The 18950-nt window shown below is 38.3% G+C and overlaps 1 protein-coding gene across 3 annotated transcripts in view; it reads right to left on the bottom strand.

Annotated features, from left to right (window-relative positions):
- The window catches only part of dennd3a (DENN/MADD domain containing 3a), a 127730-nt gene that overhangs the window by 3864 nt on the left and 104916 nt on the right, over nt 1-18950 (bottom strand). For all 3 annotated transcript variants that reach the window (XM_028818083.2, XM_028818085.2, XM_028818084.2), the window contains 6 exons: nt 17610-17717; nt 14001-14140; nt 10803-10960; nt 8121-8260; nt 7005-7123; nt 6475-6612 (listed from right to left, as the gene is read on the bottom strand). In XM_028818083.2, coding sequence (XP_028673916.2) covers nt 6475-6612; nt 7005-7123; nt 8121-8260; nt 10803-10960; nt 14001-14140; nt 17610-17717 — 803 coding nt within the window. The remainder of the gene's footprint in view (nt 1-6474; nt 6613-7004; nt 7124-8120; nt 8261-10802; nt 10961-14000; nt 14141-17609; nt 17718-18950) is intronic.

Here is an 18950-nt window from a genome sequence, read left to right as displayed (position 1 = left end):
ATACGGACGCTCGTCTAAAAATGCTGAAAGATTATCTTCACTTTGCTCTCTTCTGTGCAGCTTCTTCGTGAAGCGACATGCTGCACGGTGCTTCTCATACTTAAAAGCTCGAAGGGCACATAGGCCTATTGATTTTTGATTTTGTTTTTCTCTCTCTCTCTCTCTCTCTCTGCTCCTGACGGAGGGGGTGTGAGCTGCCACCTTCAACAGCTTTGTGCCGCGGTGCTTCGCATACTTAAAAGCCAAACAGCCCTATTGATTTGTTTGCTTTTCTCTATCTCTCTGACATTCTATGCTCCTGACGCGCACTCCTTTGAAGAGGAAGATATGTTTAAATTCTTTTAATTGTGAGACGGAACTGTCATCTCTGTCTTGTCATGGAGCACAGTTTAAACTTTTGAAAAAGAGACAAATGTTTGTTTGCAGTGTTTGAATAAAGTTCCTGTCTCTCCACAACTTCCTGTGTTTCTGTGCAAATCTGTGACCCAAGCATGACAATATAAAAATAACCATATAAACATATGGTTTCTACTTCGCGGATTTTCACCTTTTCACCTTTTATCCTGAAGAATTTGTTGATATTGGGTTGAATTCATCTGACCCTCGACTTTAACAAGGGCCCCAGTCCCTGAACTAGCCACACAGCAGTATGGAACCTCCACCAAATTTGACAGTAGGTAGCAGGTGTTTTTCTTGGAATGCGGTGGTCGTCTTCCGCCATGCAAAGTGCTTTTTGTTATGACCAAATAACTCAATTATTGTCTCATCAGTCCAAAGCACTTTGTTCCAAAATGAATCTGGCTTGTCTAAATGAGCATTTGCATACAACAAACGACTCTGTTTGTGGCGTGAGTGCAGAAAGGGCTTCTTTCTCATCACCCTGCCATACAGATGTTCTTTGCACAAATTGCGATGAATTGTAGAACGATGTACAGATACACCATCTGCAGCAAGATGTTCTTGCAGGTCTTTGGAGGTGATCTGTGGATTGTCTGTAACCATTCTCACAATCCTGTGCATATGCCGCTCTTGTATTTTTCTTGGCCTGCCAAACCTGCTGGGTTTAACAGCAACTGTGCCTGTGGCCTTCCATTTCCAGATTGCATTCCTTACAGTAGAATCTGACAGTTTAAACATCTGAGATAGCTTTTTGTAGCCTTCCCCTAAACCATGAGACTCAACAATCTTTGTTTTCAGATCTTTTGAGAGTTGCTTTGAGGATCCCATGCTGTCACTCTTCAGAGGAGAGTCAAAGGGAAGCACAACTTGTAATTGACCACCTTAAATACCTTTTCTCATGACTGGACACACCTGTCTATGAAGTTCAAGGCTTAACGAGCTAACCCAACCAATCTGTTGTTGTAAGTAATCAGCATTGAGCAGTGACAGGCATTCAAATCAGCAAAATTACAAGGGGACCCACATTTTTGCACAGCCAGTTTTTCACATTTGATTTAATTTCATACAACTAAATACTGCTTCACTAAAAATCTTTGTTCGGAAAACACCGCAGTATTCCGATGTTCCTAGGAAATGAAAGACATACCACTGTTATCTTTTTTGTTGAAAGCAGAGTCAATTATTATGCAGGCGGAGAGGGGTTCCCAAACTTTTTGATATGACTGCAGGACTGGTTACTGAGTCAGGAGTTACCCTGAACCATGATGACCCTATTGATCCATGAGGTATGTCAAGAAGCCACAGGATTCCCTTACATTAAGACTGAGCCTCTCTCTCTTTGCCATTTTCCATCCTGAGGAGAGGCCATTTCTGTAGCTCAATGAAGGATCAAAGGATACGCTGGAAAACATCAGATCAGAGACTAATAAAGACACTAAAACAAAGAGCCCTCTGGTAGCCTATTATCAGGTTGTGTTATTTTAACCAACACAAATGTACTCCGCATGTATTTTAGGTATTTTATATATTATCCATGAAACTGTCTCACCTTTTCTTCTGCCTGTTCTGGTACTCTAATGTTTTGCCTGAGGTGGGGCTGCATGGTATACCGGTACTAAAAAATTACCAAACAAGTATCAGCATTTATTTAATTTTGGTACTAGAAGTAAAAGTTAGTTTTCAAACAGCTCACGCTCAGTCGTTATTTTCCGTGATCGAAACTCCAAGGGATTCATCCCCCGCCGTTCAATTGTTAAATCAACTATATGCATTACAATTATAGCAAATCACCCCGCCTTGGTCTTTGAATGTATAAAGCTGTGAGATGAGATTTCCATTATTTGATTTTTTTTTTTTGTTCTTTACTTCGCCTTATACAATTTCTTGTATTAGGAATTTGTTAGTTTTCGTATACCACTTGGGGTCAGAGCGCAGGGTCAGCCATTGTACAGCACCCCTGGAGCAATTACAGGTTAAGGGTCTTGCTCAAGGGCCCAGCAGAGTAGGATCTCTTTTGGCAGTGATGGGGATTTGAACCGGCAACCTTCTGGATACCAGCACAGATCCTTAGCCTCAGAGCCACCACTCCGCTCCTGATTTAAAACCATTTTGGTACCAGTACCGAGGTCTCAAAGCTGGTATCAATACTGATACCAAAATTATACTAACGAGGGCCTACAGTCAAAGATATAAAGGTAATGTAACACATGAGGCCTGTAGCAGGGATTTGGGGGCATATTGGTCAGGTCTATGTAATAGAGTTCAAAGGGGATATTAGGGTCACCGTAGGACCCCACCATGGCAAAACAATGCTTCTATGTATACATGTAACTTGTATGTGGAAATGTTTGTTGTATATACACTTCTATGCTCTTTACTGAATTATCTAAGCATAAAGTACCTCCTTATACACAATATTTTGAGTAAAAACTCTGTCTTCATCAGGAATTAGTTTTCCTTGGTTTTCTGTATCAAGAACTTTAACTTCTGCTCTTGAGGACGCCTCAGTCTAAGTAACATTTTTGGCCAAGTGTAAAAACTAACAGAGATAAATAAACACTAAAAGTATCTAAAGTTAACCCTGTAATGGAGATGGAGGAAAAGGCACACGATTAAAAGCCGAAATGTAGAACAAGATTGCAGTAATATGGTTAGAAGTGCACACAGACACCTGCCTCAGCTTTAAAATCTCTATTCTGTTTGTGGGTTGTCCAATTGGCAGTTTTATAGTGTGTGTTTATTACTGTCTACCCGTTCACTGCATTCATTTCTGCTTGTTCTGCTATATGCTGCTTGGGAATAAATGTAATTTGTGAAATCTAAAGTGTCATCCATGAGACACGCACATATAAAAGGATTGGGAAAAATGCATAATGCTTAATGACTTATTTCACAGAAAAAAATACTGTTCAGACTTGACAAATCAACAATAACACTGTACTTTAAATCATAAAACCCAAATAATTTAAAGTCTGAACCACAGTATGTACAGAATGTTGACCTCATGCTTAAACATCCTACAGTTTGTGATGATATTTGACTTCACTGAGTTGGAAAATGCGTTATCGTGCCATAAAAATCCAACACTAACTGATGATTGTGACATGTGCTGTGCCTGCTAAGAAATTGTACACCATGCTGTTCCCACTGACTAGACTCCCTAAGATAACACAACTGGGATTCCCGCTCAGGAACTGGGAATTACAGGCAGCAAGTTCACTTACTCAGCTGAACCACCAGACACCAATGTAGCTGCTTGTCTGTGAGAGGAGACGTTGTGGGAATTCACTATCTGCCAGTCACACTCACCAGTTCCATTAAGTGATGTGCAAACGACAACACAAAGTAATTGAAAAGAATGACAAATGTACAAACTGGGTGGCATGGTGGCGCAGTGGGTAGCACTGCTGCCACGCAGTTAGGAGACCTGGGTTCGCTGGAGTTTGCATGTTCTCCCCGTGTCTGCGTGGGTTTCCTCCGGGTACTCCGGTTTCCTCCCACAGTCCAAAGACATGCAAATTAGGTGCATTGGCGATTCTAAATTGTCTGTAGTGTGTGCTTCGTGTGTGTGTGTGCCCTGTGGTGGGCTGGTGCCCTGCCCGGGGTTTATTCCTGTATTGCCCTGTGTTGGCTGGGATTGGCTCCAGCAGACCTCCGTGACCCTGTAGTTAGGATATAGCGGGTTGGATAATGGATGGATGGATGTACAAACTGTACTGTTCTAAACCGCCAACTCAGTGACAATGACTATGTGACAATCCACGTCAATACTAGTTGTTTTGTTCGTAAATAAAAAATAGAAGTTACTGCTTGAAATTTAAATGAAATTTAGTTGAAGTTAGGATATAGCGGGTTGGATGATGGATGGATGGATGCTGGGGTTTTGGTTGATCATTTGTATCGGCAAACTCTCATTAAATTGAGCCTCCACTAACCTTAGACCCAACTTTCATTAATTTTAGGATCTGTACCAGAAGCTATAAGCATTTTTAAATGACCAAGAAACGCCTGCTAATGTTGACATGCACAGTCCTGTAACTAGTAGTGTCATCTCTCATGCATGAATCAAAATGATTTTCAGCCATTCAGGAATATGACTGACAAGGACACATTATTACAATATGCAATGGTTGAATTTCTCACGACCACAAGGTTCCTTTACTCCACTCTGTTCTGCTATTGTCACACACTGATACTGTACAAGCTCATCAAGTGCCTTCTTTGTTTGAATCAGTAGATGCTGGCTCACTGAAGATGCCTGGGTTCCCATCTCTAAAGTGCCTGGCTTGTTGTTATGTGTGACTGCTACCACTCATGGAATGTCAAGAATTCCTTCAGCACAACAAATCGAGTCTCAAATCGCCATCTTCTTAGCAGTAAACACTGTGTAATTATTAATGCGTTCCATTTACCTCAGAAGTCGGATGTCAGAGCTGGGAATGACGTCACACTCGAGTTGATTGTATTCCAGTAAAACATTTGGAAAACCAATATGGATGCATCCAGGAAAACCTTTACTGTTCTTGCACCATCAGAATCAATAGTAGTTGATAACAACGCATTATGTGGTATTCTGTATTCTGTAAAACGCCGTAGAGACAAGTCCACAGATAGAAGCAGGACAGCACTGAGAAGCACATCTTCAACTTGATCTTTAACTTATGGCAGATCTCAGAAAATGTCTGTGTGGTTTCTGCCTTTTTGTATTTGAGATTTTATTATTTCGGGGTGGAAAAGTTGAATATTTTAAGCAAATTACTTTTGTTTTTCAGTTTAAAGCAAGTTTCATTAAAATTTAGTAATGAAAAAAATTAATTTTAATTAAAACAAAAAGTCATAAATTACTATTCATATTACATTTTCAGTTATAAGATGTGTGTGATACAATATACAGTTCACTTCTAGCTTAGAAGTTGACATTTTAAATATATTAAAAATAATCAGCTTGGAACATTTAATCAAATTAACAAGGTTGGCTTCCATGTCAAAAATGAGACAAGAAGAACGAGCAGCTGAAATACATATTAACTGTAGATGGTGTTCACACAGGACTCAGTCTACATGTCATTCACGGTCCAGCAACCTTTTTTTGCAATTAAAACCAGATGGACAATGCTATGTTTAATTAATAGGACTGATTATTTGACAAAATACCATAAGGAAGTGTGGATAATTCCTGTAATTGTGGAAATATGATACACAATGATATGTACATATTTAAAACGATGGAAAATTAAATATTAAAAATGTTTCTTCTTATACTCTTATATTCTTATAAGCTTTTACCAGAGTATTGTTTCTGCTCAAAACCTTTTCATTATGAGAGCCTAGCTGTGCTGCCTATCTAAAACGGGTTGAAATCTAAGTAATCAGCATAGACCTCAGCAGTACACCATGCAATGCGTATGTCTCTGTTGTAAGCCATTTGGTATGTTATTCATAAAAGTAGTGTTAGTGTTTGTGATGCACCATCTGTTGAAAGTAAAGATGCAATGCACAGGTCTCTGCTACATGCAATTTGGTATGCAATTTGTAAAACCAGTGTTAATGTTTGAGATGCACCATCTATTGGAATGACAAATGTAATGCATTTTATTACAAAAAAGTTTGTGAAACGCCATCTGTTGGAATGACAGATGCAGTGCACACATCTCTGTTATATGCAATTTGATATGGGATTCATAAAAGCAGTATTAGTGCTTGTTATCCGCAATCGGTTGGAAAGATAAATGACAAAGCAATTTTTACTAAAGATGTTCTCATATCCGTGTATTTGCTATGTCCCTGTCATTCCAAAAGATGGCATATCACAGACAGACATATGGACACTTATCCTTTTATTAAAATGGATTAAAAGAATTTGTTATTCATTACAAGCAGTAGTGCAAGTAGTATTAATATTGTAATGTTTAGAGAGTACAGTTAAATTCTTACTTGCATATCTAACCAACAAGCAACAGGTAAGTTACATATTCTATATAAAATATTTTAGAACAGTTAAATTGTATTAAGTCGAATATAAGGTGTTTGCTGTATTTGTTTTATATACCACTATGAAGCAAGAAAACCATGTACCTGATTTTTTACTTTTATCATACAATTGACTCCAAAGCAATCCTGCAGTTGAATTTTATGAAATGGTCTTGACAGATCTTTAATATGCCAGATACAAACTTCAGCCGAGTCTAGAGAAGTAGTCCACAGCTGATCCCTCTTGAAAATTGAAATGGAGAATAAGTTAGAAAGGTTAAGATAAATGTTTGCGATTTAAATCACATTATATTGAAAACAACTTTAATGAAAAATTGTTATGCACAGGGATGTCACTTATATCACAACGAAAGTGCTGTTCTTAGGTATAGTTAAGGCTTAGTCCCTGACTACAAATGCCTTATAAAATACTAATAATAAGGATTAATTATTACGATGTGCATTCAACATTCTGCTGCATTGTTGTTCGGATGTTACAATTACTGACTGCCATTAAACATCACAAGAATCAGCAATGCAGCATCACAATCACTATAAAACAGCATGCTTGAAAAAATTTTCATCATGCAGTATTTTGCAGGAATTCTCTTCCCATGTTCTTTGTCTTCACTGACCTCTATGAACAGTTCAAAGCAATTGAAAAACAAAGGAGTCTCTCTGCTGTCATCCAGGTGTTGTAGTCTGCGGTTCACTAAGCCATTTTTTCTTAGTTCCAAAATACTGTCAACACCACCTTTAGAAAATGAAACAGTTATGTTAAGAACAGATGATGTGATTGCTCTTTTGCAGTTACATACAAAATACAACCACGTGTAACATCAATCATATATATATATATATATATATATATATATATATATATATATATATATATATATATATATATATACACACAGTATTGTATACACAGTATATACAGTATGAGGTGTGTGCGATGATGAACTCGACCCTGGTCAATGCTGGTCCTCGCCTTGTGCCCAGTGCTGTTGGGCTCCAGCCCCCTGTGGCCTCGAGTCGGACTAAGCCAGTGTGAAAGTGTGTGTTTATATATTATAGCCTGACTCCCTCTAAAATTAAGCACGTGTGAAGCAGACTGTACGGCAAATGCCCAAAACACCAAGAATTTGAGAATGTATTTAGAAACAAGTCAGCATGTCAAATGAAAAAGTTACATAAACACAAAGCTTTCTGTCCAAAGGGAATTTCAGCCTTGCTCAAGTTACAATCTTGGTGCTTTCTAATAAAAATACATGTACATTGCATCATTGCCATACTTGATAAACTGCAGGGAACAAAAACGCTGCTGAAATCTGCGTGAATGATAACAGCAGCTAAATTCATCTCTAGTTTGCTGAGGTTTAAACAGCTAAGAGCACATTTGTGCATTTCTTGTATGTTTCTATATCAAAATCTAATTAAAGGTATGAAAAGTAACTATGTAAAGTTTTTGAAATGCAAACCTAGACCAAAATCGCTAATATTATAGCTTAAATGAAACAACAGTTTCCTAAATTCTTAGTAGAATTAATGAGCAACAAAGGTTTTGGCTACTTTTGTTTTGAAGCAAGCGTTTAAAGCAATTATTGCACCTTTTCACGTTGTAACTATGCTGTACATTTCAAAGCAAATACTGAGTCTAAATGTATTAATTTTACCAAAATATATTAAACTAGCACGGCCTCTCATCAATGTTTAAAATAACTAAACATATGAAGAAAATCTGTACTTACAGCACCATAATGTACCATTGAACAGTTTAAGCACAGTGAGCCCACGACAATCCAAATGAAAGCGATTTTTCACTTTAAGTGTGTATATATCCCACATGATTACAGTACCATCCATGCTGGATGAGTATGCCTGTGCCTGGCTGAAAAAGAATTTAACAGCATGTCAGAATTAATTTGAGGGCAAAAAATAAGATTGCACCATATGGTAATTTATACTCTTGATATAATCATTATACAATGGGAAGATGTCAAACTGGGACCCTCCTGGAGTGTAGTCTAAGCAGATTTTCATTCTAGTCATGATTTTATAAGGACAGTATGGTACCTAATTGGGTCCATCTGCCAATCAGAATCCTTCCTGATGTGTACCTGAACTTTTGTACAGAAAACTTGATGCCCTGAAGGGTACTGCCAACCAAAAAAAAAAAAAGAATTTCACTTCTAGTCAGGTATCTTGAAGTGATTAAGTGATGAAATACTAATAACGTATCTAAAATTAAAGCCAAAAAGAATCTCATCATCAGTCCAAAGGAACACAGTCGGTGGTTTTTATAAACTATAAGAACTGGTACAGAGAAGCAAAGTCCAAACTAAGGAGGGATTTGAATTTAAATGAGAGATTAAAACCAGCATTCTCCATGGCAGGATTCTCACTTGGCTCATCCAAACTTCCTTTCATACTTGCTGTGTCCAATTTCAGATTGTGATGAAAACTAAATCTGTGAAAACACCGTTAGGCAGAAGGCTCACCACTCCGTTCAAGAGCACAGTCACCCATAATGGGCCAATTTTGAATCCCCAATCAAAGTAATGCACACGTGTTTGAGGTTTTAGAGGAAAACCAAAGTACCAAAAAATGCTTTGACACAAGAAGAACGTGCAAAACCTGTGGAGACAGTGCTCTGACCAGTCACACTTTAAAAATGGAAATATTTATCCGTCTGAAACTACTTTTAATAACTGCAATACAAAATACATTTCTAGACAAGGCAAAATTGAGGAAATTGAAGTTTTTATCAAAATTAATAATACTCTTGAAGCTCTCTATGTAGATTCAATAAAGATAGCATTTACACTATTTGAATAAATAATTTTCTGTTAACAATGCAGTTTTAAAATTACACAAATTTCAACATTTTGCAAACCTATCATTCCACAGGCGCCTTCTTTCCTAACCCTCCCTTGACTTCCTTCAGTCGACCACCTAACCTACACAAACTTCTTGTTCGCAGCTCATTTTCACGGAGAAAAGCCACATGTCCCACTAGACTCTCTGAGTTGTAACAGGAGCCGCTGTGTCACCAACAACACCCTTGTAACTGGTCCTTCTTGTAAATTCAATATTAAACAAAGGTCTCTTGCCTGCCTAAAAATCTTATTTACTGTATTTCTTCTAGGAAGTGTCAAGTCATCTACATAAGTGAAACAGGTGACGCAGACCACTTCAGAGAACACGTCCAAACCGTTAAAATCAAACACCACATAAAGCATGTTGTAGATCACTTCACATGCCTTGATCAGAGCCACACTGATCTCTCGTATGCGTTCTTCAAGTGGACTTTCAAAGAAAATCAGAAGACACTCATCTCATTCTGACTCTGGGATCACATATTTCTTCAGGTCTTAATCCCTCCTTCATCTTCTCTACTGGCAGCTTTTTCTCACCAACTCTCACCCTTTCTCCTTCTTCTGCCCTGGCTTTGTTCCCTCCTTTCTCTCCTACATACTGTGTGTGACCTGCTCTTTCCTTTTCTGTTGCACACCTGATGAAGACTACATAGCCAAAATGTTGTGTCCTTTTATCCTTCTTTCCCTTTCAGAGTGGAAATAACCTTTAACGTTTTTTTTCATGCAGTTTTAATGTGTTACTACTGAGTAATATCCTTATTATTTCTAGCAATTAAAGGAGTTTTTCTCCAAAATATATCAAAAAGTTACCAAAAAGACACACCCATATTTTGCCAAGCTGGAAATGTTGAGTCAGAAACCACTGAATGAAAAGAAAGTCAGAATACCGAGGTCAGAATCAGAGAATCACACATACAGTATTTTTGTCCAAACACAGATAAATCAGAATTGCAAGCGCTGGAACTTATAGGTCCCATTGATGCCAACAGGCGTCAAGTATTCCTGTGGAAATCTGGAAAAGTTGACCAGGCAACGACTGATGCTCTTGCCACAAAACTGCAGCACCTTTGAGCTTTGCAAAATGGTGTTGTGGGAAGACTATAATGATTCTTAAGTTTTAAAGGAAGGCAGATAGAGAAGTAGAATCGTACAGGTCTTCACTACAGGGAACCATTCTGGTGCACACTATCTATGTGCCAAATGAATTTCTGAAGGGATGTTGTTCTGTGGTCTTAGAAATTCAATAACAGCACAATACTTGATTTTCTGGTTTTTGGCCTGTCAAGATGACTTCATATAAACCAAAAATACCAGAAACTGGTATTTTTAAGTAAACAAGAGCTAATCTTTGACCACTTACAAAAATCAGGAACAAGAACAGACTTTCAGATTCAGGCTCAAAATGTTTTGATCATCCCATCGCATTTTAACATATTGCATCTACGGTACTTAAGTTTAAATAAATTTATGTTTGTAGCATTATACTGGTATCGTTTTAAAGAAAAAAACACCCTGGTCCGTCTACTTTCAAGGCAGTTAAAATGAAAAGTATACCTGAACTTGTCACTTTTTTCTAATACGATATCAGTGACCTCACTGCGATGGTCTGTGAGCTGCTTGTTGCACGACATGCTTCTTGTGTTTACAATGTAAACTGTGGAATCCGTTGAGCCGATCCAAACTTGACTCGGCTCCAGCCCCAGCATGCAGTTCTAAACAGAGACAGATATTGCTGATTAGATTGTTGCATTGCAACGATCAAGCTTTTTTTTTTTTCTTTTTTAACAGAGTAATAATTTCAAAATTCCTGAATTAAGTTTTAATCTGTCGTTCTAAACTGTTAGTACACTGAAAGAAAACTTAAATTATCTATGCATAGTTTTCAATGATAGTGTTTAATACATCTTGAATTCTTTCCACAGAAAATCATTCTTTTGAGCTTTTTGCTCATTAAAATAAAGAGGAACATTTTTACTTACATAATTATAAATAAAGCAAACATAGCACAATAACAGCTGTGTTTAATCTTATGACCTGCACCTGCAATAAAGTACTTTTCTATAGCTATGCTTAGTAATGCAGTTTACTGCTTTAGTCATTTTTTTTTTCACATGACAATTGCAAACGTTAAACAGAAGCCTGTTATTAATAGGCTATTATTGCCTTTGCTACAGATGTTTATCAGCATGATAAACATTTTCCTATCTGCAAATATCACATTGCATCTGTCTCAAATAGAAACTCTCAACTAACCGTATCATTCTGTTAACTTTTGCTTAATAAGTTCCTGTCTCAAAAAAGAGCAGGAATGAAGCATACACTACTATGAATTCATAAATCTGATGCAGATGTACTGTATTTAAAACACTAAGAAACAGTTGCACTTCTACCACAGGGCAGCTTTTAAATCCACCCAAGGGGTTTATGTCACTGCTGCAGAGACACAATCAGCTGTAGGCGTCCTTGAAGCTTTAGTTACTCTTAAGGGCACTGGTGTCTAAAGGACAGTCCTGTTAACAGGATGGCACAATCCCATTCACTCCTTTATCTTTTTGGGAAGGTGAGTCCTCAAATGGCCAGGAGAGGTATTTTACATCATTGTTATGTATCTCCTTCCTTACAGACTGATGGGATGCTTGCCTTATATATAGTACAGGTAGAAGAAAGCGGAGGTATCTTGTGAAGCCATGAAACATACCTGAGTAATCACAAATACCCTAAGTTCTTGTCTATAAGCCGCGGCTTATCTAAGGAAAAAAGTTGTGAAAATGAAAAAATAGAATATCGGCTTATACATAAGTCCGGCTTATACATCCATCGCGGGGGTTGCGTTCCAGAGCCACCCGCGAAATAAGAATATCCGCGAAGTAGAAACCATATGTTTATATGGTTATTTTTATATTGTCATGCTTGGGTCACAGATTTGCGCAGAAACACAGGAGGTTGTAGAGAGACAGGAACGTTATTCAAACACTGCAAACAAACATTTGTCTCTTTTTCAAAAGTTTAAACTGTGCTCCATGACAAGACAGAGATGACAGTTCCGTCTCACAATTAAAAGAATGTAAACATATCTTCCTCTTCAAAGGAGTGAAGCAAACAAATCAATATGTCTGTTTGGCTTTTAAGTATGCGAAGCACCGCGGCACAAAGCTGTTGAAGGCGGCAGCTCACACCCCCTCCGTCAGGAGCAGACAAAGAGAGAGATAGGGAGAGACAGAGTTTGTTTTTCAGTCAAAAATCAATACGTGCCCTTCGAGCTTTTAAGTATGCGAAGCACTGTGCAGCATGTCTTTTCAGGAATCAGCTTTACAAAAGATAGCAACGTGAAGATAATCTTTCAGCATTTTTAGACGAGCGTCCGTATCGTCTAGGTGTGCAAACAGCCCCCCTGCTCAATCCCCATACGTCAGGATCACAGATAGTCAGCGCAAGAGAGAGAGAACAGTAAGCCGGGTAGCTTCTCAGCCATCTGCCAATAGCGTCCCTTGTATGAAATCAACTGGGCAAACCAACTGAGGAAGCATGTACAAGAAATTAAAAGACCCATTGTCCGCAGAAATCCGCGATATATATTTAAATATGCTTACATATAAAATCACAATTTAAATGACCGCTACGCGCGCGTGTTGACTCGGCGACGCCCAGAGCAGAAAGAACGCGCTCCGGCCGCTCCAACCGCGCCATGCGGGGAGTGAGAGAGACGGCAATATCTCACACTCTCTCCCCCCTTAAAGAAATTAAATGGGCGCGAGTGAGACCACTGACCTCCCTCCCTTCTATTAGTTATAGGTTATAGTACGTTCGGCTTATCCATGAGTCCGGCTTATCTATGATACGATTTTATTTTAAAAATTCGTATGATTTTTGGTCTCCGGCTAATACATGAGTCCGGCTTATAGACAAGAACTTAGGGTACCTGTGAGACTAAGTGTCCCAAACATTATGGTACCATGAAATGGGGGGACCATGTAGAAAAAGTGTTGTCAATTTTACGTGGTATGACCAGAATATATGCAAATAGCTTTAAATTAAAGTCTTCAATGTAAACTTTAATCATGCCCATATTGTTTGAGTTGTAACTTTAAGATGGGTAAATCAAGGAAAATGTGTCTTTGTCCCAAACATTACAGAGGGCCCTTTACTTACTATCTCACAAACTACCTCTCTTGCTATTTGTGTGGCTGTGCCCGAGAAGGTCTTACAGATTTTCTTCTGTTCTGTGCCATCTTGGTGGTACTCTCGCCAGATGGCCACCTCCTCAAACATGATATTGCAGTTTTATTCTGGAACTGCTAGCATCCACAGAAGATACAAAAATTCAAGGTGTTGATCATAATATTATACAAAACATAATTTTACTAATAGTTGAGCATCTTTTATTTTTTAGATAGGACTACTACATTTAGAAAGTAGACTTATTAACCAACATTTCATACAGCCTTTAACACTGGTATGAACAATGACTTCAGCTCTTATCAATGGTATTGTTTTACAATTTCAAAATTGTGGGAAATATTTAGCACTACCAGCAGTTTTTTTGTCTTTGTTTTGTTTTAAAGGCCATCTGGAATACTGCAAATTTAGTAGACATTCAGAAAGGATGTGAAACTCCAACACATTTGACTACTCAGCATGTCAGACTTCCTAAATGGACCACACTGTCGCATTTATGCACATTCAAAAACACATTAAATAGCACATTTCTGATAACTCTTAGCTTAGGTTCTTGCACATCATTCTTATCATTACCAGTTTCATTGATCCCACTTGAATACAGTTTGGCTGTAGAGACCAGCTAGCAGCGTCAAATACCACAACCTTCCCATCATCTAGTGCACACCATAACTTCGGACTGGAATCTTCCTCTGCTTCACACATGTTCAGATGACCTAAAATGAGAACAGACATTTATTTGTATTTAAATACTAATGGAACACATGGACCTCTGGTCCTAAAATAAAAAGAAGAACACACAAAACAGAGAATATCAATAAAGTTTATGTTATATTAAACAATACCTATCAAATGAAATAAAGTAGTTGATGTAAAAATATGCATGTTAAACAGAACAGAACACAAGCATATTTACAAAATGTTTTATGTACATTACTTGTATAAAAAAGGTTGTTGACCTTTCCTTAAAGAGAATCGTCTTTCATCATGACAGAAATGTGTTCATACCTAGAGACCCTTAAGGTATCATTTGATGTTGTGACATTATAACGTTGTTGGTCTTGCATCAAATCAGTTAAGAACTAAATTGCCTCATGATTTTAAAGGCTTCCGCGTAAAAGCTTTGTTTAAGCACATGAGGAGGAGGAGGAGGTTAGGAGCACACGCTGATACAGCACATTGCCGCACCCACCACATGGCAAACCAACTCAGGACCCCAGGTTAGGGGAGCTGTCTTTATTTTCAGGCCTTGAAACTCTTTGCTTAGGTACTTCATCAAGATCTATCATGTAAAGATTACTGTAGGGTGGACATTGGCCCTGACATGGCTGTACAAAACAATCATAAAGATGATTATGAATCCTGAACACATATACCCCTGTCCTGGATGATTTTCAACTGAGGCTCCCAATGATGTAAAACAGTGTTTCCAGGCCTTTTTCTTTGGTGGCACACTTTTTGTAACCCAAAACATCCTAAGGCACACCACTATCTTACTAACCACAAACACATTATATCTACCGTGTTTCCCTGAAAATAAGACCAGATCTTATATTAATTTTTGCTCCAAAAGATGCACTAGGGCTTATTTTCAGGGGATATCCTATATTTATTCATGTACAACAATATACATTTATCCAAATAATACAGTCACGTCATCTTCTGGAATATCGTCATAACTCTCCACATTCAAACCCTGAATTCCAGCCTGAATTTCTTGCTACTCCAGCCGCTTTTAGGCTGTGTGTGTGCTTCAATGTTTCATGAATGGTTCGATACGGTGAAGCAAAATGGCAACATACAAATGCACTCATGGTGCTTTGATATTCAAGCATTACATATTCCCGATCATAATGACACGATACATTATAACAGCAAGTCTCACATACCATCTTCTGTGCCGTCTTTTTTTTTTTTTTTGCACCTTTACAACACCATCAGAATGTACGGCGGCGTATTTGAGACACAGAGAAAAAAAAATAAGGACATAATGAAAATGTCTATTTTGTGATTAAAGTGGAAATTTCAGCTTTAAACTCGAAATGTCCTCTTTAACCCCGTAGTTTACTTTGTCATTAAAGTCCATCCATCCATTATCCAACCCGCTATATCCTAACTACAGGGTCACGGGGGTCTGCTGGAGCCAATACCAGCCAACACAGGGCACAAGGCAGGAAACAAACCCCGGTCAGGGTGCCAGCCCACCGCAGTTGTCATTAAAGTCATTAAACATTGACATAAAAGATATCTCTTATGTGTTCCAAATTGTTTCGTCTTTCAGTTTCCATCCATTTTCCATCCATCCATTTTCCAACCCGCTGAATCCGAACACAGGGTCACGGGGGTCTGCTGGAGCCAATCCCAGCCAACACAGGGCACAAGGCAGGAACCAATCCTGGGCAGGGTGCCAACCCACCGCAGGACACACACAAACACACCAAGCACACACTAAGGCCAATTTATAATCGCCAATCCACCTAACCTGCATGTCTTTGGACTGTGGGAGGAAACCGGAGCGCCCGGAGGAAACCCATGCAGACACGGGGAGAACATGCAAACTCCACGCAGGGAGGACCCGGGAAGCGAACCCAGGTCCCCAGGTCTCCCAACTGCGAGGCAGCAGCGCTACCCACTGCGCCACCATGCCACCCCATCCATTTTCCAACATGCTGAATCCGAACACAGGGTCACGGGGGTCTGCTGGAGCCAATACAGGGCACAAGGCAGGAAACAAACCCCGGCAGGGTGCCATCCCACCGCAGTTGTCATTAAAGCCATTAAACACTGACATAAAAGATATCTCTTATGTGTTCCAAATTGTTTCGTCTTTCAGTTTCCATCACGTTATATTATCTTTTGTTAATTCTGTAGGTTTTTTTAATAGCAAGCAGAACATTTCCATATCAGAAACACATTCTTTTGTTTTGACCATGAAAAAATATGGTCCCACAATGAGCACATCGGTGGTTTAACTTTTGTAAGTAGTGCTTGCAATCAAATATTGATCTAAGGAAGTAAAAGCAATGCTTGCATATGGGCAAAAGTTGGGAGTATTTCATGATCTCATCTTTTGTTGGCATGCAATTCATGTTCTTTGTCACTGAAGCACATCCTGCGTTTAGCTTAGGAGATGTCACCGCTTTCCTCCTTGCACCATCATGGTGTGTAGCACTGTATTTTCATCATAAGGATCACTTTGCTGTGAGGACATGAGCACAGGTCAGTTTGCACAGGAGTACTCAAAGCGCTATATAAATGTAATGAATTATTATTATTATTATTATTTGTCCGTCTTTGTCACAAGTGCATTCTGTATTCTGCACTTGATGCTCAGCAGATGGTGCTGCTGTTCCTCTTCTTCCTATGAGTAGCTTCAGTACATGTTGCCACCATTCTTTTCCTTTTTGCCATGTCACCCTCTCGAGCAGTCTACTGTAAGAAAGACGCAACTCCCTGATAATTTCGCAGAGGTTGCTGCTACTCAAATTTTTTGCTTCACCAGCGTGGATTACGTCAAAAGCTTTCAATTAGGACCATGACGAAGATTCTAGCTGAAGCATTCATAAGTAATCACGTGACAGATGTATAACTCTTACCATTTTACATATACATGAAGATATACTGTATACAAAATAATTTACTATGATTTACAATAGCATATTTTCAGAAAGAAGACGTTATCATTTTTTTTTTTTAAAGCTAGACATAACTAAAAATGTTTTATCTTTAGCAGAAACCTATATCTGATTTTGAAAACTTATACTTTTTCAAAAGTGGTATAATAAGAGAGGGAGCAGAGACTAGCTCCTGAAATGTGGCTTCAAATCTTAGCCTATGCATTGTTGGTGTGGAGTCTGCATGTTCTCCAATGTGTGCTTTGTTTTTTCTATGGGTGCTCGGGTCTCTTCCACATCCAAAGAAACTCCAAATGTAACAGAATGTGCCCAGAAACAGACCACCGCCTCATCGTTCCTGTTGTCTGCCTGATGCAGCCAAGATATGCTCTGACCCTCAAACACTGTACTGGAGTAGGCTGGTTTAGTAAATGAATAAAACAAATAAACAATCAACAATGAAACAACATTAACAGCTTTTATGATGGCCTTTATACTGACTTCTAACCAAATCCACTGTCAAGTGTCAAATAATGCGATCATCCAAGAAAGCCATCATTGATTTATGTACCTGGTGTGTACAGCAACACATCTACTGCCAGAGGAGATGTCAGATTGGCAGAGGGATTGATCTTGTGTTTTAGCATTTCAGAAGTGGTTTTAGGCACCATCATTGGAACTGCAAGAAATAAAGAAAGCATTAGGTACTTTGAAAAAGAACTATTAACTACAGTTAGTTAAAAATTACTATTAGATTCAATGTACATTTAAAATTACAGTGACTTTCAGCTAGAAATGATTTAAGAGTTGGATATAAAATTAAAAACTGAATCCATTAATGGTACAATGTGCAAAGCTAAGAAAGTCACTTGAACTGCCTGTGCAGCGCTTTTATTACTAACAAATATCTCTAAACAACGTGCAGGAGGACACCATGTGTTTTGGCATGGGTACAATATATGAAACAAAACTGATGATGACAAAAGTTATATATTCAAACTCGGTAGCAGTGCTTTGCCGCAACTTATGCACTCACTGAATATTTCACTTGCACCTTTACTCAAGGCTACCTACAATGTTAACATGTCAACCATCTTTACATCCACGTATGACAAATGGATCAAAACTTGTTTACATGATTTGCTTAGCATCACATGAAGAGGCAAGTGAACTGCTTTAAAGTCTAGCGACTGAGTCCTTACCCATACTACCCATCTTAGTATCTTACTTATGGTATGAAATAATATAAATAATTGCTGTGCATTTAAGGCCAAGTGAGATGAAGATCAGCTGTATCTCAGCAACATTTTTACAACTACAACTGTAACAAAGGATACAAAAAGCAGGTGTACAAGCGCAGCACACTTTCTTTCCATTTCAATAAGTCATGCCTCAAAGGCTATACAATTAGTCTATTCCTCTACAGTACTAATGCACAGATACTTTTAACGGACAGGCTTACACATATGCATTTATGGTTTTGCTAGTTATTTATTGTACCCATTTTTATTTTCAATGCTTCTTTTCATTTTAGCCATATATTTTCATTCACTTCCAAAATCATTGGACATACTACATAGAAAAACTATACCTAATTTTTAATCACTTGTTAACTGTGTATGATTCTTTCATATTACAAAATGACCTACACACTCTCAAGAGCAAAGGTTTCATTTTTTATAATCATTGGTATTAACATTTAGCTTTGATTTTTTAATGATCCCATTTAAGATTATTATTTCATTAATTTTAATTCCGCCCTTTCACAGTGGTGTGACTTAAAGCACCATCTTGCTTAAAAACACCCATTTGTAAATGGGAACATTGTGGCCCTGAAGGGATGCAATTGGCTGACAATGATCTTTGACATCATGGAAGCACTTAAAGTGTGCATTACTCATGTCAAGTAACC

The sequence above is a fragment of the Erpetoichthys calabaricus genome, chromosome 13 (assembly GCF_900747795.2).
Source record: "Erpetoichthys calabaricus chromosome 13, fErpCal1.3, whole genome shotgun sequence".
Taxonomy (NCBI): domain Eukaryota; kingdom Metazoa; phylum Chordata; class Cladistia; order Polypteriformes; family Polypteridae; genus Erpetoichthys; species Erpetoichthys calabaricus.
The sequence above is the reverse complement of the archived record's forward strand: the minus strand, read 5'-3'. Positions and strand labels throughout refer to the sequence as shown.